The 27,624-nt window shown below is 38.7% G+C and overlaps 1 protein-coding gene across 1 annotated transcript; it reads left to right on the forward strand.

Moving 5' to 3' along the window:
* Positions 1–1,083: 1,083 nt before the first annotated feature.
* On the forward strand, positions 1,084–27,624 carry MTPAP (mitochondrial poly(A) polymerase). Its single transcript, XM_055430031.2, has 9 exons — positions 1,084–1,265; positions 5,859–6,031; positions 6,471–6,704; positions 8,381–8,605; positions 14,439–14,650; positions 16,924–17,150; positions 24,543–24,635; positions 24,716–24,789; positions 26,711–27,624. The coding sequence occupies exons 1-9, from the start codon at positions 1,112–1,114 to the stop codon at positions 27,068–27,070; spliced, it is 1,752 nt and encodes a 583-aa protein (XP_055286006.2). The 5' UTR covers positions 1,084–1,111; the 3' UTR covers positions 27,071–27,624.

The raw sequence follows: 27,624 nt of genomic DNA on the forward strand, positions 1-27,624 counted from the left end.
TATATACCCAAAAGAAGTGAAAACATATGCTCACACAAAAACCTGTACATGAAAATTCATAGCAGCATTATTTATAGTAACAAAAAGATGGAAACAACCCAAAGGCCCATTAAGTGATGACTGAATAACCACTTGTGGCATAGTCTCACAATGGAATATTATTCTGCCACAGAAAGAAATAAGGTGCGGGATAGATGCTACAACATGAATCAACCTTGAAATGATCAAATCCAGTGAAAGAAGCTAGTGACAAAAAAAAAAAAAACCTCATATGATTCCATTTATATGAAATGTCCAGAAAGGCAATTCCATAGACACACAGAGTAGATAAGTGGTTATTTAGTACTGGGGGGGAGTGTGGTGGTTAGGGGTGGTATGACAGGGGCACAAGGTTTCTTTTGGAGATAATGGAAGTGTTCTAAAAATAACGGTGATTGGTGTCCATTTAGTATTGGTGAGTATACTAAAAATCACTGAATGACACGCACCTAAAGGGGTGTATTTTGTAGGAGATGAATTAAATCTCAATAAAAATGTGACCAAAAAGTGACAGGGCGGGAGCGAGAGAGGGAGGGAGGAAGGGAAACCCTGTACTGGGAAACCCTGTACTATGAAACCTAGGTTTGACTTCTATTCCTATCCCAGTCTGGCTGTAGAACTTTAGGAATGTTACTTAACTTCTCTTAACCTTAACTTCCCCATAAATAAATGGGCATAATAAGAGTTCCTACGTCACAGGGTTGTTGTAAGAATTTTAAAAGTCAACACACGTCAAGGGCTTAGAGTTTGGTAAAGAAAAAGTGTTGAGTTTATTATATTCTTAGATTCCCAAGTCAGCGCCCTTTCCTCATGCCCCCGTCTCTGGTTCTATTTTCAATGTGAAAGAGTAAGTCGCCTGCTCGTTCTCTTGAGCGTCTTCTTTCAGAGAACCGTGGGAGAGTGGAAATATTTAAAACATGTCAGAAAGCTCAGGCATCCTTATTCAAACCGCATCTTATTTTCTAAGGGAAACGTGCTTTGCCTAGTTTGACCCTCTAGGCTTCCCATCCTTTTCGCCTCAGCGCGCATGCGCGGAAACCCGGCGCCCCTTCATGTTTCTGCCGCTTTGACAATGGCGGCTCGCGGCGTGGGGCTGTTGACCCGTTTGCCCCTGCGCGTTCAGAGAGGCCAAGTCCAGCGCCCTCTTCGCAGGCTTCTCAGTTGCCCAGGAACGGTGACCGCAGACCTCAGGAGGGAAGAGCAGTCCTCGGGGAGCGCGGAGACAGGTGTGGTGCCGGGGCTGTTGCCGCGATCCACCTCGGGCCAGGGCAGGAGGAAGAGTCTGGAGTCGCGGGCGGGCGCTTGACCTGTGGAAGCGGCCGGGGAGCCTTTGGCCATCGGAGAGGTGTCCTGACTTCGTCTGATCGCGCTCGGGGAATCTAGAGCCGCCTCCGTGGCTTGTGGTAGTAGCGGGGTTTGTGACATTTCTGCTTTCGGGGACTCGGTTTCCATCAGTGAAGTCGTTCAAGGCTCGTTTACAGGCCAGGAACACAGTTTGCCAGTGTTTGACAGTTTGGCGAAACATTGTTGCCAGTAATGGTAGTGATTCCACAATTCCTTTTTCGGTAGCTTCCTTGCTCACATATGTAACTGATTTAGATGCTCACAAGTTGTTGATGGAGGCCGAGCGAAGCCTTGATGAATGAGTAACTGGGATCCCTGGTCCTCCAGTGGAGGTTCTGTCTCTGAAGTTACTGCCTTTTGCTTTATTCTTCTGACCATTTTGAACAAAATCAGCCAGGTAACAGATGTGCAGGAGCTGGAACAGGCAGGAGTTTTAACTTTATGTGTTGGTGTGTTCAGAAGTCCAGCCACCCCTCTTGAAACCTAAGAGATGCGTATACGCTGTTTACAATTCTTAAAGCAATCTAGCAGGAGATGTATCATTGTTTCCATTTTAGAGACGTAGTCGGAGGCCCAAGGTGCTGAGTGGTTTGCAGCTGAGTTAATTTATACCTCGAGTCCCGCTGTTAAACAAAATATGTTGATTTTACCATTTCTTGGAGCTGGAATTTTAAGATATAAAATTATTTCTGGGAACAGCTCTAAAACAGGCTAAACAAGGAAAGTGTTTTTCCCTAAAATAAATGATAAGGTTGCTGTCCTCATCAGACTGTTTGAGAGACTCATTGACAGTGAGTGGGAAATATTGCTTCATATGACAGTTCATTGAAATGCTGATTGGATTGTGTGTAGTAGAAACTGCTTCTGTTAGAATCTCTTTAAGTGACTGAAAATTTGAGTAAGACCTCTGCCAAAGAAGCTATTATAATTTAACATGACTATAGAGGCTTAATTTTAGAGTATTTTCATATGCTCTTTGAGATACAGAACTATGTGAACTCAGTTTGGAAGGAATTATTATTAGTACATTTTATAGATATAGAAACAAGTTAGTCCAGGTGGCGAGTAAGTGGTTCAAGCTTACTCAGCTATTCAGTAGCAAAGGTAAGAATAAACCCTTCTGATTCCAAGGCTTCATTTAGTAGAACTTTTTTGTTTTCCTTAGGAAATGTGTTTCATTTTGTATCATTAGGGTAATATAACTGGCTAAATATTTAAAGATTCTTGTGAGGCGTAACAAGTAACAAAATCCTCATTTGAATTGCTTTTCTATTTTTAAAGAGAAGAAGATGATTATTCTATATAACTTTATAATTAGAAGAAAATTGAGAAATACCCAGTTGAGTTATCAGTGAATAACTCATTGCCAAAGCTTTGCTAGTTACATTTTCTAATAACAAAGAACACACTGTTTCCTAAATCAGTCAGTTCATTTTTGATGAGGCTCAGATGGCTGGAAAATATTTATAATGAGCTAGAGCTACTGATTTCCCATTTCCCTGTTGGTCTTAGTTTTGACATAGCTTTCATGTGAGAAATGGAAAGAACCCTGATTTAAGAACAAGAATTTGTATTGTTCAGGACTCTGGGTGCAGATGACAGAAACTAACTCAAATTAAAGGGAGGATCCACCAACCATGTAACCAAACTCCAGAAGGAGACTTGACTGCTTTAAGGTCACCTGGATGGCTGTGATGAGCGTGAGTTATTTCCTCTGCTGTTGTTTGGCGGCCTCCTTATCTCAGGTTCTTTTTCTACAGGAGTTGTTAATGGTGAGGTGGGGAGGAATGGCCACTAGTAGCTTGCAACTTTGTCCAGTGGGAGAATAATCTTTTGCCTGAATTTGAAAGATCCTAAGAAAGAGTTTTTGATCATCACCCCACCCCACCCCACCACCCTCACCTACTGGACCAAGAGGAGCTGTTTCAAATCATTTGAGAGTCCTGGCCCGCCTATTGGGGTGTGGGCACATGTATGGGAAGATAGCTATTGACAGCCGCCCCCTACAACCTCACAGACAGGGTTGTTGGGTGTGTTACCAGAACAGGGGACATGTGTCAGGCAACCAAGGAGCAGCTAAGCTCTTCAGGAGGCTACCCAGCTTTTTAGACGTTCAATTTGTTTTTTCATCATTAATGATACTTACCTGTCTATCTCAAATGGTTATTATGAGATTCAGAAGAGAATGTTTTTGTGAAAACTGGAAAGTGCTGCACCAGTGGAAGAGCAGCTGTTGGGTTCTCATTGGTTTGTTCCAGGTTGTAAATCCCCACTTTCTTTGCAATCCTTCCCTACCAGAGTTTTAGACCTTTTATTACTTCTTTCCAGATGCTCTCTGGTTAATCAGCATCCTTCAGATCCCTAATGTCTGGAGCAGAGCATGAACTCTACGTGTGGCCTGACCAGTGAATAGTGAAAAAGTGCCAGTACCCCTTGAACTTGGATTTTATGTCTATATCTATCTTCTCCCCATTCTCACCCCAGAAGTTAACACATTCCCTTGCCTTATATTGAACTTTCATCAAATCACACTTTGTTCTTCTTTATACATCTACTGCTAGCTGATCCCTCCCCTCCCACCCTGCCCCACCCCCGTTATATGCTTGTGTGTTTATGTTGTTGATTCTAAATAAAGGACAATATTCTCTTTGTTTTTGCTCATCAGATTGTTATCACGACTACTGCAAATTTGAATCTGTCATAAAATATTAGCGTTTACTACTTTTTCCTTCCAACTTTGTGTTCTTTGTACATTTGACAAGCCTGTTTACAAGGTAATGAACTTATATTACCTGAACTCTGTGACCCCTCTTTCATGACTTTGTTCTGTCTACATCATTTGTACCTTCTGTTGTTCAAGGCCAGAGCCGTTAGTCCGGTAGACTCTGCCTTCCCCCCTCTCCTCGTGTCTTCTCAAGCATGTTTCTCCATCATTCATCAAACTTCTCGATCTCCTTCTTAAGTTCAGTTTCTGTTCCTCCTCCTCAGTAGTCCAGCTGCAGGCAAATACTTGCATAAAAGTGCAAAGACATTGTATTCTGATGACATTGCAGTGTTGCTTGTGATAGTGAAAAGGTAAACCATCTAAATATTTATCATAGAGGAGTAATTAAATTACCATAAATATCCAAGAATACTTATGCAGTTATTTTAAAAATGAGGTAAATATATATCTACTGATGTGAAAAGATATGACAGTGTATTAAATATTTAAAAATGTATTACAGAACAGAATGTACAGTACATTTTCAGTTATTTCAGTTGTGTGAAAATGTTTATCTCTGGAGAGGTACAGATGTATATGTTTATATATGCCTTGAAATTGTCTGGAAAAGTATCACACTTGATACTTGGGTGTTAGAACTGGAGGAGGATTTATACATTTACTCTATGAAATTTTGCAGTTTGATTTTAACTTTTACAATTAGCCGTTGAACATCAGTGTAGACTCAGTTAATATCAGCAACAGGAAGATCGAGTTGGTAATTACAACTGGAAAAGTGAATGAGAAAAACTTGGACCATTAAAAAAAGAAGGAAATAGGGACCAGGTGGAAAGGCTGTCAGTAGACTGAGGTCATCCCTGTCCTAAGGATGGAAGACAGGTTCTCTTCTGTGTTGTTAAAGTAAATGCAACGCTGTGACTGACGTTCTTCCAGAGATGTTGAGGTGAGGTATTGCAGAGTGGAGGCAATTCTGCCAAGAAGAGTCAGAAGTCTTCTCAGACCTGAGCATAATTTGCAGGATGAATGGGAGCTTGTGAGACAGAAAATGAGAAGGTGGGCATTGCAGCCAGACAGAAGAGGCTGTGAAAGGTCATAGTGTGTGTGATGGTGTCGTGTGACAAGCACTGTAGGTGAGCAGTGTGGAGGAGGAGGTGGCGGAAGTTGATGTGGATGAGAAGGGGCCAGGGTGCTGGGAGCTTCATACTCAGGCCATGGGGCTTAGACTGGACTGGGAACACAGCAAGAAGTCAAAGAATAAGGCTTTCTTAAAAAAGTTATTTTATAAAGGGGATTTTGGCACCTTTGTTTCATTGCACTCAGGCTTGTAAGTATTTCTTCTGGACTTTGAAATGTTACAGCTTATATAGACTTCTTCTGTGTGTATTTATAAAAGTGGTTTTACTTTTCCAGTTTTGCTTGGAAAATTTTGTGGAACACTCCTTTTTTAGCGCTATTCATTGAATATAGTCAATCAAAACAGTGGACAGTTTAATGGTAATCACAAGGGAATGGTAACAGAAAGATTGAGAGGAGCACAACTTGACCTTGATAAAGGAGGAGAGGAAATAAGATGAGGTTAGGATAAAGTTGACTGTAGTCAAGTGTACAGTCTTTACATACCTTATCAAGAGATGCTTTAAATTTTACTGAAGCTTTATCAGTTACTTTGTTGTGCAGAAAGTGTAAGTTTTTAGGTAAACTTCCCCAACTTGATATATATGTATTGGCAATGTCTGTGTCTCATTCATAGGCTCTGAAGACAGGACTCCAAAAAAGAGATTCTCTGAGGTGCAAAACGAGAGACGAGAGCAGGCCCAACGGACTGTGTTGATCCACTGCCCAAACAAAATCAATGAGAAAAAGTTTCTCAAGTTCTTATCCCAGCACGGACCTATTAACAACCATTTCTTCTATGAAAGTTTTGTAAGTATTTGAGAAACAGTCTGACTTAACAGTCATGTATTTTTTTAAGTTATTTTTTGCTCTCTTGCCTCTGCAGTATGGTAAAGTTATATTTTCTGTTGATATCGTACAACTTTCTTTATCTAAATTTCTTTAATGAGGTTTTGTTTTAATATGAGAAATCCTTATAGGAGTATTACAGAATTATAAGCAGAATTATAACCGAATCATAATTTGACTGCTTTAAATCATTCCATTATCTTAGGCATTGGAGCCAGTCGGAGGTCTTTTTTTACCTTTTAATTTTCTGTGTCAGCATTATTTTCAGCTTTACTTAACTCATACCATTATATAGTGTTCCTTTTATTAATCTGGTTATAATGGTTTAAAACCATTGCTTGTGTGCATACCATTTTAGATTTGAATAATGAACATTTCTATTCTAATGTTTTTGATTTAGGGTCTTTACGCTGTTGTAGAATTTTGTCAGAAGGAAAGTGTAACTTCGTTGCAGAATATAACTCGGACTCCAAGCCTGGGCCCAGAGGCTGCAATTCCGTTCAAGTCACGTTACTTCAATTTAAAATTGAGAAATTCATTAAACCAGACTTCTGAACTGTCAAGTATTCAATGTAGTAACCAATCTTCTCCTTCAAGCAAGAAGCTTTATCAGTTACTTTGTTGTGCAGAAAGTGTAAGTTTTTAGGTATATTTCCCCAACTTAATATATGTGTGTTTGACTTGTTTTGTACATTTTAAGTTTTTATTATTAAATATTATTAAATATTCAAAATACAGAGCATACTGACCTAGTGAAAAGTAAAATCAGTCCTTCCCCACCCCTTTCCTGATGAACCATTTGTGATCATAAGAAGTAATCACATTCTTCCAAGGTTTTGGGCCTTTGGATGATTCCGGTTTTCTTTCCCTTGTCAGCATGACATATAATTGTATATGACATTCTTTTTGTAAACTAAAAGATCTTATTTCTGGTTTTATCTCTTTTTCTTCTGCTCTAATAATGTTTGTAGTTGTTGGTCAGTCACTCAGTTTTATCTGACTCTCTGCGACCCCATGGACTGCAGCACACCAGGTTTCCCTGTCCTTTAACATCTCCCAGAGTTTGCTCAAACTCATGTCTGTCGAGTTGGTGATACCACCATCTCATCCTCTGTCACCCCCTTCTCTTGCCTTCAGTCTTTCCCAGCATCAGGGTCTTTTCCAGTGAGTTGGCTCTTCGCATCAGGTGGCTAAAGTATTGGCGCTTCAACTTCAGCCTCAGTCCTTCTAATGAATATTCAGGACTGATTTCCTTTAGGATTGACTGGTTTGATCTTATTGTCCAAGGGACTGTCAAGAGTCTTCTCTAACACTATAGTTTGAAAGCATCAGTTCTTCGGTGCTCAACCTTCTTTATGGTCCAAATCTCATATCTATACATGACTACTGGAAAAACCGTAGCTGTAACTATATGAACCTTTGTTGGCAAAATAATATCTCTGCTTTTTAATATGCTATCTAGGTTGGTCGTAGCCTTTTTTCCAGGAAGAAAGTGTCTTTTAATTTCATGGCTGCAGTCACCATCTGCAGTGACTTTGGAGCCCAAGAAAATAAAGTCTGTCACTGTTTCCACTGTTTCCCCTTTTATTTGCCGTGAAGCTATGGGACCGGATGCCGTGATGTTTATATTAGTTTTGGTTTTTCTTACAGACTTGTCAAAGGTTTAGCTAGTTCTTTTCAAGAATCTCTTTATGGTTTTATTTATAAAAATATACTATTTGGGGTTATTGATTTTTCTAATTTTTAAAACTTCTAACCTTTTATATTTCCTCTACTTTATGGGCCTTTAAGGCTGTGGATTTTATTTTAAATATGAATATTTAAGCTCCAGCATGAACCTTCATGGTATGATCATTTTAACACCAGTCTCCTAGGGAACGTACAGGACTGTTGTTCTAAGGAACTGGGGGATCATGGGCCTTCATTCCTGAAACTTTGCTGCTTTCTAGTGTTTTTTGCCTTTAACATTGGCTCTCTTCTCCCCTGCAACTCCCTTTAAATGTCTAGCTTTGTGGTGGTTTCTACCTCCTCTACCAGAGTACTTTACTGTTTTCTTTTTCCTGAAACAATACTTTATACTCAGTGCCTAAGAAAAGTAGTAGTTTTAATTCTAGCCAACTTTTATTTTGCTGTTATCCTTCCTCATTCCTTAGTACTTTTTAAAGGGCATTTGTCATAAGGCTCAGTGTAAAAAGATTGTGTAGTTTTAAAGTCGATCTCCTAAGCCATCAAATATCTGAAATAAAATGACCATTATGCAACATGACCTGAACATTTTCTGTATTTTGTTGTTTTGTTTTGGCCAGCTAGGTAGATGATCAGCTGAACACTCTCTTGAGGGAATTCCAGCTCACAGAGGAGAACACCAGGCTCCGCTATCTCACCTGCTCTCTCATTGAAGATGTAGCGGCAGCGTACTTTCCAGGCTGTGCAGTCAGACCCTTTGGCTCCTCAGTGAATAGTTTTGGGAAACTAGGATGTGATTTGGACATGTTTTTGGATTTAGATGAAATTGGAAAATTTACTGCTCAAAAGGTAACTGCATGTCTTTAAATCACAAAGTTAAAATTATTAGAAGAAATAAAGGAAATCTTTGGACTTAATAAAATTATAACTTGGTTTCTAAGCTTAAGAGGCAGTGTGGTTACAGAGTAAAGTCTATTTGATACTTCTTCTTTAGAATTGTAAAATCTTCTTTGCATTGGTTTAATATGTGAACATTTTTTGGTGAATATCTTAAACATGTAATAAAATGATTGTTCCTTTTGGAGGCTGAGAAATTTTTTGGGTAGACCAAGGTTACTTAATGTGTTTTTCAGATTATGTGTATATTAACTAATCATTTTATCTGCATAACCTAGTTACTGAAATGCTTTTTACATCTCATGTTATTTGCTTCCATTCATTTCTCAGAATTCTCCTGATTTTTATTGTATTCAAGGACTATGTTAGCTACATTTAAGTGTATGATTATTATACCTTTTTATCAGGTTGTTCATTTATCATTGTTATGTCCATCATCTCTGTAAATGCCTTTTCTTTGAATTCTTTTTTGTTTATTAAGATGGCCGCTTGTTATCTGACTCAGAAACCTTCTTCTGTATCACTATTTTCAACTTTCACATTTTTGTTCAGTTGCTAAGTCACGTCTGACTCTTTGAGGCCCCAGGGACTGTAGTATGCCAGGCTTTCCTGTCCTTCACTCTGCTCACACTCAGGTCCACTGAGTCAGTGATGCCATCCAACTGTCTCATCCTCTGTTGCCCCTTCTCCTCCTGCCCTCAGTCTTTCCCAGCATCAGGGTCTTTTCCAATGAGAAGCTATGGTTTTTCCAGTAGTCATGTATGGATGTGAGAGGTGGACTATAAAGAAAACTGAGTGCCGAAGAATTGATGGTTTTGAACTGTGGTGTTGAAGAAAACTCTTGAGAGTCCCTTGGACTGCAAGGAGATCCAACCAGTCCATCCTGAAGGAAATCAGGCCTGAATATTCACTGGAAGGACTGATGCTGAAACTGAAGCTCCAATACTTCGGCCACCTGATGCGAAGAACTGACTCATTGGAAAAGGCCCTGATGCTGGGAAAGATTGAATGAGGGAGGAGAAGGGGACGACAGAGGATGAGATGGTTGGATGGCATTACAAACTCAATGGACATGAGTTTGAGTAAGCTCCAGGAATTGGTGATGGACAGGGAGGCCTGGCGTGCTGCAGTCCATGGGGTCGCAAAAAATCAGACACGACTGAGTGACTGAACTGAACTGAACTGAAGCAAAGAAATCTAAGCTAATCTTTTAGGCCTGCCTCTTCATTTACATCCTCAAAGCTGCAGTCACAGGGTCTCTTATAAATTCTCAGTTGAATGATTATAACAACATCTTGCTTTCCACGTATTCCTCGCCTCATGCCTTGGTATTCTAGCCCTCAGGTTCTGCTGACGTTAAAACACAGATTGGATCATCCACAAACTTAGAACTGTTCTTTTTAACATAGAATTGAAATGATTTGTTTCATGATTCATTTTAGTGATAATTTCTCATTCTGTATCTTCACACACCCAGTTTTTCAGTCACATCACTTAATTACCAAATTGTAAGGCACTTTTATGATGTGAATAACAACTAAACCATTGTTATGTCTCTTCAGTGAGGAGTGCTGTTTCCTTCCATTCCTGACTGCCATTCCTAAGCAGTTTGCAAGGCCTAGTTCTGATTCCACCTTCTTAAAACCATACTTGATTTTTCTTTCTCTGCTCCAGTCAAAATTAATCACTCCTTTTTTGCAGTGTCTTGCTCATCTTTCTGTCTCCAGATTCCTCCTGGGTTACATTTAGTTAGTGGCTGATTGGTATCTCTCACTGTATTGTAAGCCTGGGCAGAACAGGGACTGTGTCTGTTCATTTTCTCATCCCACACAGTGCCTATCTCCTCGGTGTATAAGTACAGAGTCAAAACTGGCCCAGGAATATAAAACACATCACAGTGAAACGGATCAGTCTTATTAAGACTAGCATGCTTTTAATACTTGAAGTTGCATTAAATTCCTGGCAAGGGCATATAAGTTATATTAGGTTATTTTTATATTAAATAGTTAACATGGCTAACAATATGTTGTGATGGTGAAAGGTTGGGCTCAGGAGCCACATTGCAGATTAATAATTCTTCTGCTTACAGCTGTGTGACAATGGGTAAGTCATTTACCTTCTCTGTGCCTTGATTTTCCTAGCTGTAAAACTGGATTGGTGCTGTAGAACCAACTCACAGAATGTTTGAGAGGATTGGTAGACAGTAAGAAAGTTTTTTTTCTGTTGGAAGCAGAGGAAGGAGTTGGAAACTTAGTTGGATGTTAGATTTATGAACTAGAGAGCTATTTAGAAAAAAAATATTTTAAAAAGACAGTGCTCCAATCTCACTAAACAATTTAACATAATTTTGTATGTAGGTTTAACTTAAGCAGTATTGTTATATACTTATATTCTGAAATATGTGCTTATTTAAGACTATAATAGCTTTGCTAAAAGAAACTTTTTAGAAATATAATGAAAAACAGGAGCATTTTAAAATTTTAAATAAATAAATTAACAACAACAGCAAAGCAGGACTACTTCTGAATTCGTCCTGCATAAAGCAGCTGCTTTGGTTGCTGTGTGCCGTCATGAACCTCTCCTTCCTCTTGGTGCTCTGCGTGTCTCAGTACCCCACCTTGGTCTGTAATTCTTAGGACTTGTTTTATTCTTCAGCCTGAGTTGAGGACAGTTAAGAGATTATAACTAAATCTATATATATGTCTTAGCTTCAGTCTACTGTATTCTTTTAAAAAATGGCTGCAGAATATTCTGTTGAATGAATATACCATAATTTATTTCATAACCAGTCCTTTTTTGTTAGTTCGGGAGCATTATCTTTTTTCCTGCTTTATTGCCAACTGTAGTAGGCAATATTCTTTGGTTGTGCATAACAGAAAGCAACCCAGCAGCTTAAACAAACAGAAGAAGCAGAGGCAGCATCCTAGAACTCAGGAGTCAGGAGTGTGGGTGAGTCCTCGGAAAAGACTAGAACTAAAGTATAAATGATCAACAATCCACACAGAGTCTGTTTCTCTCCATGTTTTGCTTTGTTTAATATCTTCCTCCCCTTTGCTTTCCTTTCCCCACCCCACTTTGATTTTCTTTACATTTTCATCCTGGTGGTGTGGCGTGTACCTGCCCCAAAGTTTCTGTGTTCTGTCTCAGCCACCTGGTAGCCTCTGACCCTCAGTTGCAGTTCCTGGTGGAAACACTGGGTGGTGAGGGGGCGCCTCCACGGTGCTTACTCAGCAGCTCTGTCTGGTCCACATGCATTGTCAGGGCCTTGATCCTTTCAGGAGAAATGAGTTCTTGAAGAAGGGTGGGTTGAGGGTAGAGGGCTTTAAGCTAGACAGAGCTTTTAGAAGGTATCTACCACACAAATAGTGCTGCAGTAAGTGAACAGCTCTGTAAATCTGCTCATTTGTATTAGCATTCCTTTGGGGTGATTTCCTAGGATTTTAGTAACTAATCAAAATCTTACATATTCAAAGTTTTGCTATTTCAATATTGAAGTTGTCCCAAAAGTATGTCCCAGTTTACACTCCTCTTGTCAGGATGGATGTGTTTCTCCTCACCCACCAAAGCTGATCCTGTCAGACTTTTTGTTTTTGCCAGACTGATAATCAATAAAACCTCATTGCTATTTTAATTTCCTCTTAGTTCTGGAAAGCAAGAACATCTTTTGCTATGTTTCTTGCTCAGTTTTATTTCCTCTGTTAATTTCTTATTCAAATGTTTTTGGCCATTTGTAGAATTGGGTTCTGTGCAAACCCTTCATAGATTAGGGACATTATCCCTTTATATGGCATGTATTATTGTCTTCATTTGTCTTCTATCTGGTAATAAATATGCTTGGCCTTAAGATGGTTTTCATTTTTATTCATTCATATTCTTTTGTGTGTTCTGCAATTTTGTGTCATGCATAGAGAATCCTTTACTCTGTGGTTGTATAAACATTCTCCCATTGTATACTGGTATCTTATTGATTAAAACCTTTTTTATTGAAGTCTTTGCTCCGTGTTGAATTTACTTTGGTTTTGGACTCGTCTCGTTTCTTTTTTAGATGGCCACTGGACCCATTCTTTCAGTAGCGTTTCTGCAGTAATTTGCACAGTTCATTTTTATTAACTATTAAATGCCTATAGTTACATCTAGTTATATTGTATGTTTCCTTCTGTTGATCTGCTGTCCTCATGCATGTATTTCCTGTTATAACTACTGTGGGTTTGCAGATCTTATGAAAGTGGAAAGGCTGACTTGGAAAGGGCATGTATATGTTCACAGAGTCTGTGGTTCTACGTGTAGTAGTACATAAGTCAATTATAAAAAGCCAATGATCTTTTAAGTTAGTATTTTATACTCTAGAGAATCAAAAGACAACTAAAGACTTTTTAAAAAATGTTTTTATTGAAGTATAAGTTGATTTACAGTGTCATGTTCATTTCTGGTATACAGCAAAGTGATTCAGTTATACATATATTGTGTCTATTCTTTTGCGTATTCTTTTCCATTATGGTGTATCACACGATATTTAATATAGTTATCTGTGCTATACAGTAGGACCTTGTTGTTCATTTTATATATAACAGTTTGTATCTGCTAATTCTAAGCTCCTAATTTATCCCTTCCCTATCCCCATACCCTTTGGTAACCATAAGTTTGTTTTCTATGTCTATGAGTCTATTTCTGTTTTATAAATAAGTTTATTTGTATCATATTTTAAATTGCACATATAAGTGGTGTCATATATTTGTCTTTCTCCTTCTGACTTCATGGTAATCTTTGGTCCATTTATGTTGTGTAAATAGCATTATTTCATTCTTTTTTATGGCTGAGTAGTATTCCAGTGTGTGTGTGTTCCAGTGTGTGTGTGTGTGTGTGTGTGTGTGTGTGTGTATCACATCATCTTTATCCATTCATCTGTCAGTGGACATTTAGGTTGCTGCTATGTCTCGTCTGCTGTAAATAGTGCTGCCATGAGCATTGGGGTGCATGTATCTTCAGATTTTTCTCCAGATAAATGCTCAAGAGATGGAGTTTTGGATCATATGGTAGCTCTATTTTTGTTTTTTAAAGGAACCTCTATAATGGTTTCTATAGTGGCTTCACCAGTTTGCATTTCCATGAAGAGTGTAGGAAGCTTCCCTTTTCTCTTCATCCTCTGCAGCATTTATTATTTGCAGGCTTTTTAATGATAGCTGTTCTGACTGGTGTGAGGTGATATTTACTGTTTTTAAATTTATTTTTAATTGAAGGATAATTGCTTTATAATATTGTGTTGGTTTCTGCCATATATCAACATGAATCAGCCATAGATATACATATGTCCCCTCCCTCTTGAACCTCCCACCCACCTAATTTTAGCTTTGATTTCCGTTTCTCTAGTAATTAGCAATGTTGAGCATCTTTTCATATGACTATTGGCCATCTGTGTGTCTTTGGAGAAATGTCTATTTAGGTCTCATACACATTTTTTGATTGGATCTTTTTTTTTTCCTTTGGTTTTTGTTTTTGTCGTTGAGTTGTATGAGCCATTTGCATATATTGGCCCTTGTCCAGTCGAACTGTTTGCAAATATTTCTCCTAGTCTGTCGATTGTCTTTTCATTTTGACAATTGAGGATGTTTGGTCTGCTTTTGGCTGTGATTGCATGGAGAATTTTTTGTGTCTATATGGTTATTAATTTTTTGTTTTGTGTGTGTGTGTGTGTTGACCAGAAATGACTTAGAGCATCCTTTTAGAAAAGTTTCAGAAGTTCCTTTTTATAAAAAGCTCCTATTTGCTAATGTTTTTTATCATTCAGACCTCAGGAAATTTTCTGATGGAATTTCAAGTGAAAAACGTTCCTTCGGAAAGAGTTGCAACTCAGAAGATCCTGTCTGTGATAGGAGAGTGCCTAGACCAGTTTGGCCCAGGCTGCGCGGGAGTGCAGAGAATACTGAACGCACGTTGTCCGCTCGTCAGGTTCTCACACCAGGCCTCTGGATTCCAGTGCGATTTGACCACTAACAATAGGTATGGCCTCTTACTTACTGTCTTGAATGTTACAAAGTATTAGCAAAGTTTTTCTTGTGCAGAAACAGTGATTTTTGACTCTTGGATGTGCTTTACTAGTAATTTTTTTAAAATGTGAAAACTTGAAAAGTAGGAAGTACTTTCTCTGATACTATATATATCTGTTGGGTTTGTTTTTTTTTTTTTGGTGTTAATAAAATGTTTAGATACTTTGTTAAAATGTTAACATAACTAACAAACATCTTCTGAGAACTGTTTCATTGTTCCTACTTATGTAGCCTGATAACAACTCAAAAGTTCCTGAGTATCTAGCCTTCTAGTTTACTTAGCAAGTAAAGTGGCATCTTGAGTTTGTCCTCGGAATTGCCTCCAGATATAGTCAACTTTGAGTGAACTCTGGGAGTTGGTGATGGACAGGGAGGCCTGGCGTGCTGTGATTGATGGGGTCACAAAGAGGCGGACACGACTGAGCAACTGAACTGAACTGATAGTCAACTTTGTGTCAAACAAATGGTGGACTGAGCAGCCTAATAAGACTGCATAGTTTTTCTTCAGCATGTTTTCATTTTATTGTCAACCTGTTTGCTTAAAAAAGGCGGGTAATGAGAAAGACAAGTTTTTTTATGCTCTGGTAACTTTTCTTTGGTTCTCAGTAGGGAAAACTTCTCAGTTGAGGCGTTTGTTTCTTTACACTCTAGTGTGCTCATTGCATGCATTTTGTCTCCCTGTACTATCTGTTAGTTAAATAATCATAACTAAAAATAAGAAAATCCAATCTAGAGCAGTTTTGAATAAACTCAAGTGTTCACTAACAAGTCAGTGCTCAGTACTTCTGAATTTCTCTCAAGTGGCTCATTGAGTAAAAATAAATAAAAATACATACTATACTTTCTATCATTACTGTATTTTCTTTATAGTATGTAAGTCGAATAAAATGACTTTTATCTTTGTAAAGTGTTATTTTCATTGTCTTGTTGCTATAATTTTAAAAATTTAATATGCATCAGATTTTTTACACTTGCATGTTTCTTTATATCAGATACCTTGTACTGTGTGCTACTTATTTTTCAGCTTAATTTAGCTTCATTTACATAGCTAAAATGTTTAGTCACCATGATTTTCTAATTTGCCATTTCCTCTCCTTTCCTTAAACTCAGGAAGTGCCACCCATGATGGTACTTAGTAGGCAGTTTGGAGTTGATACTGTGAAATAACATGTGCCCTCTCTTGAGTCTTTGGGAAGTTACAAGACATGTCTTGATCATTAGGAACTTAATTTTAAAATATTTCTTATAACTCTTTGCATTGTAACATATGATTTGAAGAATTAGAAAATAGGCTCTGAAGACTGATTTCTTAATACATATATAATCTTCCTGAGTTGTGGTTTTTATAAATAGTCCACTTAAGTAATTTTGGCTGAATTTTAAAAGACTTATACTTTCTTGATAATATAAGTATAAAATTTCCCTTGTCTGTCAAAGGACTAGCCTTTCCCATTCTGAAGTGTCCCGATTTGGATGATAAAGTATAAGGTTAGGTCACCTATAATCAATCCATAACAAGATCAAATTACTTTTGAAATTCAGTTATCAGGAAATCTTTGTCATATTTTTCTTCCTGTGGCAAGTGCAAATCCTACAAATGACTCCATTTCCCTTCCAGCTTCGTCTGATAGGAACATCAGAAATAATCATGCAGCACAGTTTTAATTAACCTGCAGAACCGTTGGATTGGAATGCCTATCACCCAAATAGATTCTGATTCTGACTTTGTTCATTCTGTCTGTATCTTCTCTGCATGTATCTTCAGTGCCCCCTAAAACACGAGAAAAGCTGTGGGTGCAACAGATAAACACAGGAATTAATGATGACTCAAAACAGAAAAGGGCTAGTTAATCTACATGTGCGACTAAAGTATGAAGTCTCTTACTTACAGACCTGCCTGTGTCTTTATTGATAGTTAATATAGAGCACTTAGGTACTGTTTCACTTATTACATCATGTTTAGGAACTTTGATTTAAAATTTTTAAGTTTGATAACTGCATTGTGGTTGTCAGCATTTAGAAGAATGTTTTAATGGTTATGAAAGGTTACCATTCATATTAAATGTTATATTGCAAATACATAATGCATTTGAGGATCTGCCCTTGTTGTTTGGAATATGTTTAGATAGAGTAATATAGTTAGATATGTGCCCGGGTTTGTGTTTTGTTCTACTCTGGAATCATAATTTGGGGGGTTGAAATTTTTTGTTATTTTTTCTTTCAAAGGATTGCCTTGAAAAGTTCTGAACTGCTTTACATGTATGGTGCCCTGGACTCGCGGGTTAGAGCCTTGGTGTTCAGTGTCCGATGCTGGGCTCGAGCACATTCGTTAACGAGTAGTATTCCTGGTGCTTGGATTACAAATTTCTCCCTCACCATGATGGTCATCTTTTTTCTCCAGAGGAGGTCACCTCCTATTCTTCCAACACTAGACTACCTAAAAACCCTTGCAGGTGAGATTCAAAGTGTCTGTTTCCTCTCTAACCATTTGAATGGATAGCATTACCATGTGTTATCAAAGCCATGTGTGTTTGTTCGTTTATTGTTCAGTTGCTCAGTCAGGTAACTCTTTGCAACCCCATGGACTACAGCATGCCAGGCCTTCCTATCCTTCACTATGTACCGGAGTTTGCTCAAACTCATGTCCATTGAGTTGATGATGCCATCCAGCCATCTCATCCTCTGTCTCTCCCTTCTCCTCCTGCCTTCAGTCTTTCCCAGCAACAGGGTCTTTTCCAATGAGTCGGCTCTTTGCATCGAATGACCAAAGTATTGGAGCTTCAGCATCAGTCCTTCCAATAAATATTCAGGGTTGACTTCCCTTAGGATTAATCTCCTTGCTGTCCAAGGGACTCTCAAGAGTCTTCTCTAGCACCACAGTTCGGAAGCATCAGTTCTTGGGCACTCAGTTTGTTTAAGGGTCATGTATTTTCAAAGTGTTGTGACTCTATTAAAAAATCTAAAAGCTGTTAATTTTCTTAATGTCCACCAGGGGTCATGAGAGCTGATGATTTGTGAAGCTGAGGCCTTTAAGTTTTCAAGAGCTCTCTGTCTTACTGTGTCAGTTGGCAACATTGTTTACCATCTCCTGAGCCAGTTGGAGCCTCTCCTGGCTTGACCAAGTTTGGAATGACCTTGGAGAAAAATATATCCCAGATGCAGCTTCTGATTGGAGCCCAGCTTACAAATGGCTTTCCAAGTTTGAAGCTATTTCCAGATTTCTCTTAGAAATTCCAAAAAACCATTTCATGGTGTTTCAAGGTCCTAAATTTTTTTTTAGTTGAAAGTTTATAGGCAATCTTAGGTAAGTGGTTTTAGAATTAGTATACTATTTAATTTGTGTTTTAAATAAATTGAAATTTTGATAGGCTGCTGGAGGAGATACTAAAGTATTACAGTCTTAAATTATGAAAGGAAGATAATTCAGGGATTTACTCAGAAAATGTATATTCACTCCATCTTCCGCCCCTCCTATATTATTGCTGCCAGATAATTCTTTTAAAATACACTCCTAAAGTGGCTCTGTTTAAAGGGATTTTAAAAGGATTTTATTCCCTGGAGAATAAACTTCGGGCAGTTGGCTTAGCTTTGTATTATATAGGATCTTCACCTGTAGCCATTTTTCCAGAATCTTCTCCCACTGTTTCTCTTCACGTATTCCCACATTTCAGCCAATAACATGTTCCTAACATTTCCTCTTAGCTCTTTTTTTTAATGATATTTGTTTTTCATCCTGGAACATGCCTTTTCGTCTCTATAAATTCTTTTCTGTTCACTTCCATACCACTTATTATTCAAATTAGAAGTAATCTCTTCTTTCCTGCAAACACTGTAAGTGTTGGTACCGCTTGAAAGTAAGCTTTAAAAAGCTCTGTGTGGTTGGTTATGGAAAGTAGGAAGTTTAGAGGGAAGCAGAGCAGTGGGCCTGTATCTCACCTTTGAGGGCCACGCCTGTGTTCATCTCCTATTCGGTGTCATTCATTCACTCTGGATCTGTTGGCACAAACTATGTGTCAGGTGTGGTTTTTGGTGCAGTGGTTTGTATAGACGATGTTCTCAGGCAGCGCCTAAATCTAGTAGAGATAAAGTGAAAGTGAAGCCGCTCAGTCGTGTCCGACTCTCTGCGATCCCATGGACTGTAGTCTACCAGGCTTCTCTGTCCGTGGGATTTTCCGGGCAAGAATACTGGAATGGGTTGCCATTTCCTTCTCCAGGGGATCTTCCTGAGCCAGTGATCAAACCCAGGTCTCCTGAATTGCAGGCAGACGCTTTAGCCTCTGAGCCACCAAGGAAGCCCAGTAAAGAGATAGGATGCACAGAAACAGAAAACCTGGGTAGATCTCACCTGTTAGCCCCCTGGAAAGAGCACTTCCTGTTCAGTCCTGCTGTGTGCACTGATGCTTAAGACTTCTTTCCTAGAAACTATTTGGGGAAGTACCATGGATTTTGGAATTCAGAAGCAAAAAAAGAATAGAAACTGAAAAGAGGAGGCTGCTTAGAAGCAGATTTATGTTAGTGGCACACCATCATACCTTGGTGGTTCTCTTCCACCCCTGCCGCTGTCAGGCCCTTCATATCCCTGCCTGGGGACATTTGTACTGCCTCTCCCTTCCCACTGCTCTGTTCTTAACTAACAGTGATTTTCGGAAATTCACATCTAATTGTAGTATTCATTCTTTTGAAATTCTTTCAATAATTTCCTATTATCTTTTTAAATTTCCACTAATTGTTTTAGAAAAAGAATATGATTTATAAACAAATTTAAAATGACATATTGAGTTTTTATTCCAAATCTATTTTAAGCCAAATATAAATTTGTTCACATTCTAAGGCATCAAAACATTCCTTTGATGGGAATTCTTTTATTTTCTACTTAAAAATGCCAAATTGGTTGTTTAACATTTTTCATGCTCATTCTTAAACATGGTCAGAGAAATCAGGCCATTTCAGTTGCTTTTTTCCACATAGCAAATTATAGGTGTGAATTGCTAATAAATGTAAAAGTGAACTTGATATAATTGTTGCTACTTCTTGATCATTGATTTTTGAACTTCTAGTGAATTCTTGAACTTGCTATGAAATACTTTTTCATAGGTAAATGTGTGTATGAAGGATGTGGTGAAGATAATTCTGAGAAGAATGTGTATAAATTTTTTTTCCTACTCATTTATGTATTCTTCAGAATCTGTGCTTTTTATACTTTCTGATTTTAACCAGGGGTCACAGACTGATGTATCTTCAACAGTATATGGCTAAGAATAAAAAGTGTTAAACTGTGAAATCATCACCATCTTGGGAACTCCATGGTTCATCAGCTGAGGGGCTTGAGTCTTGTTGCAGTCATTTTCTTCTAAACTGTGCTTCTCATTTGATATTCAGATAGAGCCTATCAATTTGTATTGTTTCAAAAAGAGGAAAGTAAGAGAGTAAGCTTGCTTGATTGCATGCTAGTTTATTAGTAGAAGGCAGTGTCAGTTTGTGGAACACCTGTCAGCACTTCTAGGACTTTGTCAACCACTGTTGGAAATCTGGAAGTTGAGGTCCAGACCTTTTAGCCTTGTGCTTCGGGCCCCTCATGCTCTTTGTCTTCCTCCTCCTCTTGTACCTTCTCTCCTCTGTGCCCCTCAGGAGCTGCAGCTCTCCACGCTCCTCTCTGATCCTAGGGCGTCTGCACTTCGGCATATCTTGCCTTCGCCTGCAGTGGCTTCTTCTCATGCCTTCTCTTTTTACCTGGAGAAGCCCATCCCGATCAAGCCAGGGGAGAGAAAAGACAAACCCAGTCCAGAATCCTACTTGTTAGGTCTGTGGCTTCCTCTCTCCTCCCTTCCTTCTGAGGGGTAGTGCCCTCCAAGCACCTGGAACGCACCTGTATTGTGACAACTATGAGATTGTTGTTCTTTGATCTGGCTGTCTTGACCAAGCGTTTTTAGGTCAGGCTGTCTGCTTTGTCTCTGCATTTTCCACCCCCGGCTTAGAGGAGTTCAGTAAATAGATTCAGATGATTGGATGAACATTTTAAAGTTGAAGGCTGTTTGTACTGAGCACGATGGCAGCTTTCGTGTTTTGGTTATTCTTGAAGTTTTGTTTCTTCATGTTCTCTTATCTCTACTACTTTCCCCCATTGTCTCTTTTATTTTCTTGCATTTTCTGTCTTGTTTTGACTTTGGTCCCTTTGTAATATTTACTTCTGTGCTTAATACTTTTAATCCAGCATCTTCCCCTTATAATCAGTCATTTGATTAGAGTTCTTCTGTTTAGGACTCCTGTTTTTCTTTCCTATGATGAATTAAAGGCTTCAAGAAGAAATGACTGGGTGGTACTTTCAGCAAGTTTGATGCAGAGACCCCAACATAGAGGAGAGCTTTAGTTCCTCATTCTCCGTGACCCAGTGACAGTTCATTGAGTTCCAGGCACTTGGCTGAAATTTTTGCATCATCTAAGTTTCCTATGTTAGAACATGCTCTTTCAGTCTTTTTTTTCTGGAAGAGAAGGCCTGGCTTCTAACATGCTGAAACTTTGGCATTTATTACACCATTTATTGTGTTAAGAACAGTTTTCCCACCCTCAAACGTGTCTTGCATCTCCTAGTATAGAGATTCTTTCTTATACTGTCTCCAGAGTAAACCCAACATTTTCTGTCAGGAAGAGACCTGGGGGTCTCACTGCTCTAAGCATCAGGCATCCAGGCTGGGCCCTTCTGGTCAGATCTGGCACTTCAGCTGCCAAGCTGTTGGGGGCTCTGCCTGAATGTCTGGTTTCTTCTTGGCTTTCTTTACTGCTGGTTTAGGACCCAGTGTTCTCAGATCTCTTTCAATTATTGCTGCTTGTCCATCATTTCTTCAGCGTAAATTTTTGGTTGCTCTTGTCTTTCCTATTCTCCATCTTTAGATTTTATGTCATTTTACTCTCATTTCATTAGTGCTTTGGGGTGAAGGTAGATGCTGAGTTTATATCACCATCTTTACCCCAGAGCACTTGCTCTGAAAGAGCATGTAGGTGCCACCAGAGGGGCTGAATGTCACTGGCATGTGTGGCCTGGTAGGAGGGGTAGTAGGACTTGACCTTGTCTGTAGATCACCAGTGTTTCATACAATACTTTTAAGAAGTCAGTAATTTCCATAGAAATGAACGGAGAGAAATAGGGTGTCATAGGAGCTTCCCAGGTGGCTCAGAGATAAGGAATCCACCTGCCAGTGCAGGAGACATCCCTGATTTGGGGAGATCCCCTAGAGTAGGAAAGGTCAACCCTCTCCAGTATTCTTGCCTGGGAAATCCCATGTACAGAGGAGCGTGGTGGGCTACAGTCCATGGGATCTCAAAGAGTTGGACATGACTGAGCGACTGAGCATGCATGCAGACAGCAGGGTGTCATATGTTTGAATAGGCTGAGAACGATTTCTCTACGGAAGCATGGTTCAATAGAGCTTCCTGTCATCACGTTGTCCATTGGGCAGCTACTTGTTACCTGGCTATCAGGCACTTGAAATATGGTTAGTGTAACTAAGGAACTGAATTTTTAATTTCAATGGCTATCATTTGTATATTAGCTTAATAGCAGAAAAACAGGAGCAAGAGTAAAAAGGGAGACGACTTAAGAGCTGAGTTGTTTCCTGGGTTTGAATGTCTTAGGGATTTTGAAAAAACAAAACTGGCCCTGTCTTAAATCAGGGGATCGGTTTTTTCCTTCAAGTTTTACTACTTTCTGTTAAAAACTTTTTCTGGTGAAGACCAACAGTTATAGACACAGTCTGTTTTTCATCACTGTACATTCCTAGAAATATTCAATACTTTAATGTGGATTTACTTTTCTGTTGGAAATATATTCCTGGAAAAAAGAAAAATAAGACATAGCAGCTAAAAGAGCATCAGTATATATGACTGGCCTACTGATAATTTGAAATAATAAGGCATGTGCACAGGTCCCAGGAAAAATAAATCTAAATGGACCTGTATATAAATTCTTTAGTTGTATAACAGTGCACATAAAATTTGCTGTTAAAAAGTGAGTAACAATTAGTTTTAGAATTTAGAATCAGTGTTAGAATCTGGAATGATTTTTGAGTACTTAAGTCAGTAACCTGGGTTTTAACCAAAAAATAACCAAAACCACAGCAAAAAAAGGGAGGCAGTAGTTTGAAGAAACCTTGTTTTATGAATTTCTCTCTGGCTATTATAGATAAGCATTCAAAGTCAAATATCAGCAAACATTCAGATTCTTTGTTATGTGCCTGCTGTATGCTGGACACTGTTGTTGTGGACTGGCCAGTGGGAAGAGGGAAGGTCATCACTGCCTTGGACTGGACAGTGGTCTCTCTAGTCCCAGACTGGGGTCAGGGAGTAGAGAGCATGAATGCAGCCATGGTGTGGTCAGGTGCTTGCTGATGGAGCACAGGACAAAAGGCTGGGTGCCACCTTACAGTTAGGAAAAGAGAAAGCCTTTTTAGCGGCGGTTGATTAGACTTCTAAGAGTGGGAGTTTGTTTGCCTGCATGTTGTATTGTACAGTGGAAGGTGGATTAGAATGGATGAAGGATTTCATGGTGGCTGTATATTTATCCATAACTAGGGAAACGATTACCTCCAAAGATGTAAATACTGTTAGGAAAGGTGAATTGTGTGAGTGAAAAGGTTGGCTTGAAGCTCAACATTCAGAAAACAAAGATCATGGCATCTGGTCCCATCACTTCATGGGAAATAGATGGGGAAACAGTGGAAACAGTGTCAGACTTTATTTTTGGGGGCTCCAAAATCACTGTGGATGCTGATTGCAGTCATGAAATTAAAAGACGCTTACTCCTTAGAAAGAAAGTTATGACCAACCTAGATAGTATATTAAAGAGCAGAGACATTACTTTGCCAACAAAGGTCCGTCTAGTCAAGGCTATGGTCAGTGGTCATGTATGGATGTGAGTGTTGGACTGTGAAGAAAGCTGATCACAGAAGAATTGATGCTTTTGAACTGTGGTGTGGAGAAGACTTGAGAGTCCCTTGGACTGCAAGGAGATCCAACCAGTCCATTCTCAAGGAGATCAGTCCTGGGTGTTCATTGGAAGGACTGATGCTAAAGCTGAAACTCCAATACTTTGGCCACCTCATGCGACGAGTTGACTCACTGGAAAAGACTCTGATGCTGGGAGGGATTGGGGGCGGGAGGAGAAGGGGATGACAGAGAATGAGATGGCTGGATGGCATCACCGACTCGATGGACATGAGTTTGAGTGAACTCCGGGAGTTGGTGATGGACAGGGAGGCCTGGCGTGCTGTGATTCATGGGGTCGCAAGGAGTCGGACACGACTGAGCGACTGAACTGGACTGAACTGTGCTGTTAAATGAGTCTTACTGAATCCCAGTCACTGCAGAGGCCTGCCTCTTAGAAATTACCAGAAGTTTTTCAGAACTCTTAGGACATTCAGTTTGTATGTGTCTTGGATGAGTTGTTGAAAGTAAATACACAAAAGGGTAATAAGACTGAAAATGGAGATCTAAATTAAATATAATTGATCAAAGATAGTACCAGGATTTAAATGGATGAAAGATGGGAACAGTCTACATTTTCATTTATTACTAGAAAACTGATGACGTCAGAGGATAGATTACGAATCATTGAGCACTGATGGACAGTCTGTTCACCAAAGTTCGTGTAAGATTAATTTTACTGTAGTATAATTGCTCTCAAATCCTTTTTAATGGAGTTTTAATCCTACTATTTATACTATATATAAAAAACCCTGACCAGTAATAGGACATGTTAATCTATAACTTTGATTTGTGTGATTATAAATTTCTAAAGTAGGGCATATCTTTGAAATAGAATGTGAAATATTTTCCATTTCTGTTTATCTCAGATGCAGAAGATAAGTGTATAATAGAAGGCCACAACTGTACATTTGTTCGTGACTTGAATAGAATTAAACCTTCAGGAAACACAGAAACACTAGGTATGTGTTTTCCTTTTCTTTGTTCCTTTTTGGACTGAAATATACTTTCTTATTATCTTCCTTGTTTTATTTTCTTACAGAATTACTACTGAAAGAATTTTTTGAGTATTTTGGAAATTTCGCATTCAATAAAAATTCCATAAATATTCGACAGGTAAATACTATTTAATATTTGGTTATTAGGTATATGGTCTTCCTAATATTTAATAAATGTAGTTTTCAAAGCATTCTAATAAATGTCATTGCATGTCAACTCTTGACGATGGAGAGTAAAAAATTGACACCTAGTGGCACTACATGACTTGGGCTAAGATATCATCTAGTAGACCAGTTCTTTTCAGCATCTGTCTTTGTCAGTTTGCCATGATATCTTTGTCATCACCTACTACTGAGACTGTATCCTTCAAAATATGGAATATATTCTAAAAAGTTTTTTAGAAAGCATAATTTTATATACTTTTATAAACCAGATCGAGTTTCTGTGGAAGAAATGGAATACCTAGTCCCAAAGATAGATTTTAGTAATTCCCTCAATTTGAGCGCTTAGGGTTTAATTTATTTAGGCAAGTAAATTTATGATTTTGGTTCATCTGAGTAGGCAGAATGACATTTTCCATAAATGAAGAGCCATCAGAGCAAACTCTAAACAGAATCTGTTTACAAGTGAGGGATGTGTGAGATGCCTCCAGGTTTATTCTGTTTAGCGTGTGGATATTTGGTTATAGCCCGTGTAAGACTGGCTTCATAAAACGCATACTCAGGTATTCTTTTTTGTTGTTTTTTTCAACTCTCCTTTTTTCATCCTTCCCTGACCCTTATCCTGTTCATGGAGACTTTGTTTAAAAAAGAAAAAACAGAAAAAGTGTGTGGGATAGAGAGGGTAAGAGACACAGAGCTCTGGAATGTAGTCTAGAAGAAAAAGGTCACAGAACACAGGAAATGCTTTCCCCTTTATATACCCTCACTACTCAGGGCTCAGAGATAACGGTAGGGCAGGACCCCTGCTGGACAGTGGCTTGAGAGGCATTAGGGAATTAACAGGGGCTGCAGTGGCAAGCCACTTCAGTACTCTTGTCTGGAAAATCCCATGGATGGAGGAGCCTGGTAGGCTGCAGTCCGTGGGGTCGCTAAGGGTTGGACACGACTGAGCAACTTCACTTTCACTTTTCACTTTCACACATTGGAGAAGGAAATGGCAACCCACTCCAGTGTTCTTATCTGGAGAATCCCAGGGATGGGGGAGCCTGGTGGGCTTCCATCTATGGGGTCACACAGAGTCGGACACGACTGAAGTGACTTAGCAGCAGCAGCAGCCCACATTGGAGACTCTTGACTTGGTTTTGTAGTGTTTATGTGTGTGATATCATTTGAAAGAGGAAAAGATTATATAGATTAGTGGATCAGTGATGTTCATGAGTCAACTCTAGCTTTTCTTTTTAATTCTATGACATATCTCACCTGGCAGAGCCTTTTTTAAGTTGAATCTTTAGGAATGTATATAGGAAGCTTTTAATGTTTTAAAATACGTAATGATAATCCTTTGTTCCTTCTCTACCTTTCTCACTTCATACTTGTGAAACATTAATTATTATATTTAGTTTAAGACTTCTAATTTTGTGTGCTTCTATTTTGTGTGTAATAGGTATGTTTTTAGGAAGTCCTAAAAATAACTATCTTCTGCCATTTTTTCTTTTCCATATTTTTTTTTCCTTCCCAGCTCTATTCTGTTAGATAAACGTTATGTTATTTTAAAAATACTTTATTGGTTGACTTAGTCCAGATACCTCTCATCGGAGCAGTGACATCATCATCCATAGCTCATAAACCTAATTTATTTTTCTCTAAAGAGCACTTATAAAACTGCAGTGGAAAAAGCCAGTCAGAAGTACACGCACGTATATACACTTAAACATAGCATGCACACATACCAAGCTCCTTTGGGGAAGAGATTCTTTACTCTGTAAAGTTAGTGCTGGTGTTTTATGTGTTTTTGACATTTTATTAAACCAAACAGTTTTTATATCTGAGCCCTTAATATATTCATACATCTTTTTCTTCCTGGTAACGATCTACAGGGAAGGGAACAGAACAAACCAGAATCTTCTCCTCTGCACATTCAGAATCCTTTTGAAACTTCTCTCAACATTAGCAAAAATGTAAGTCAAAGCCAACTGCAAAAATTTGTGGATCTGGCCAGAGAAAGTGCCTGGATTTTTCATCAGGAAGGTAAAGACCGCCCTTCGCCATCAAGTAATCAGCCTTGGGGGTTGGCAGCCCTGCTGCTACCTTCTGTAGCAAGTAATGTGTCTCTTTCCAAGAAGAAAAAGAAGCCTCCAAGTGAAAGAATTAAAAACTTGTTGGATTCCATAAAAAGTAGCGGTTCAGAAAATTCCACAGCCACTAATGGGAGAAGAGCAATTAGCACTCAGGCATGATGGCTGCTCATTTGCTTTCAGAACTGGTTTTTATCCTGTAAGCTGGTCGCTGACTGCCTGGAAGAACTGTGTGAAGCCCTGGCAAGTCATACTTCCATCCAGTGTCTCTCTTCTCATGATCTTCCTGTTGGACCCTTTAAACTGAGATTCTGCGATGTGTTCAGTCTGAAAGCAGTGGCACCATATGAAAACACCAGCCATAGGAACAGGTGAAAGAAGATTAGAATGTACTTCAGATAAAATATACAAACAGGTGGGAAAAATCAGTCTTAGAATCGAACCATTGTTGATATCCACATCAGTCTCTGGGTGTAAATCATTTAAAGGGACTTCTAGCTATGTACATACGTAGGCAATGAATACAATAAAGTTGAGAAATTTGATAGTACTCTTTAGTTTTGTATTCTTCCAAATATTCTTTCACATATAAATAAAAACAGATTGGTACTGATTTCCAAAAACATTCATATTTTTAAAAGAGATGAATATAGACACCTCAGTACATTCTAGATATTCTAAGCTAAATATATAAAAATAATGGTACTCTGTATTTA

Source organism: Moschus berezovskii, chromosome 15 (genome assembly GCF_049115385.1).
Source record: "Moschus berezovskii isolate FMDL1 chromosome 15, NW_MosBer_1.0, whole genome shotgun sequence".
Classification (NCBI taxonomy): Eukaryota; Metazoa; Chordata; class Mammalia; order Artiodactyla; family Moschidae; genus Moschus; species Moschus berezovskii.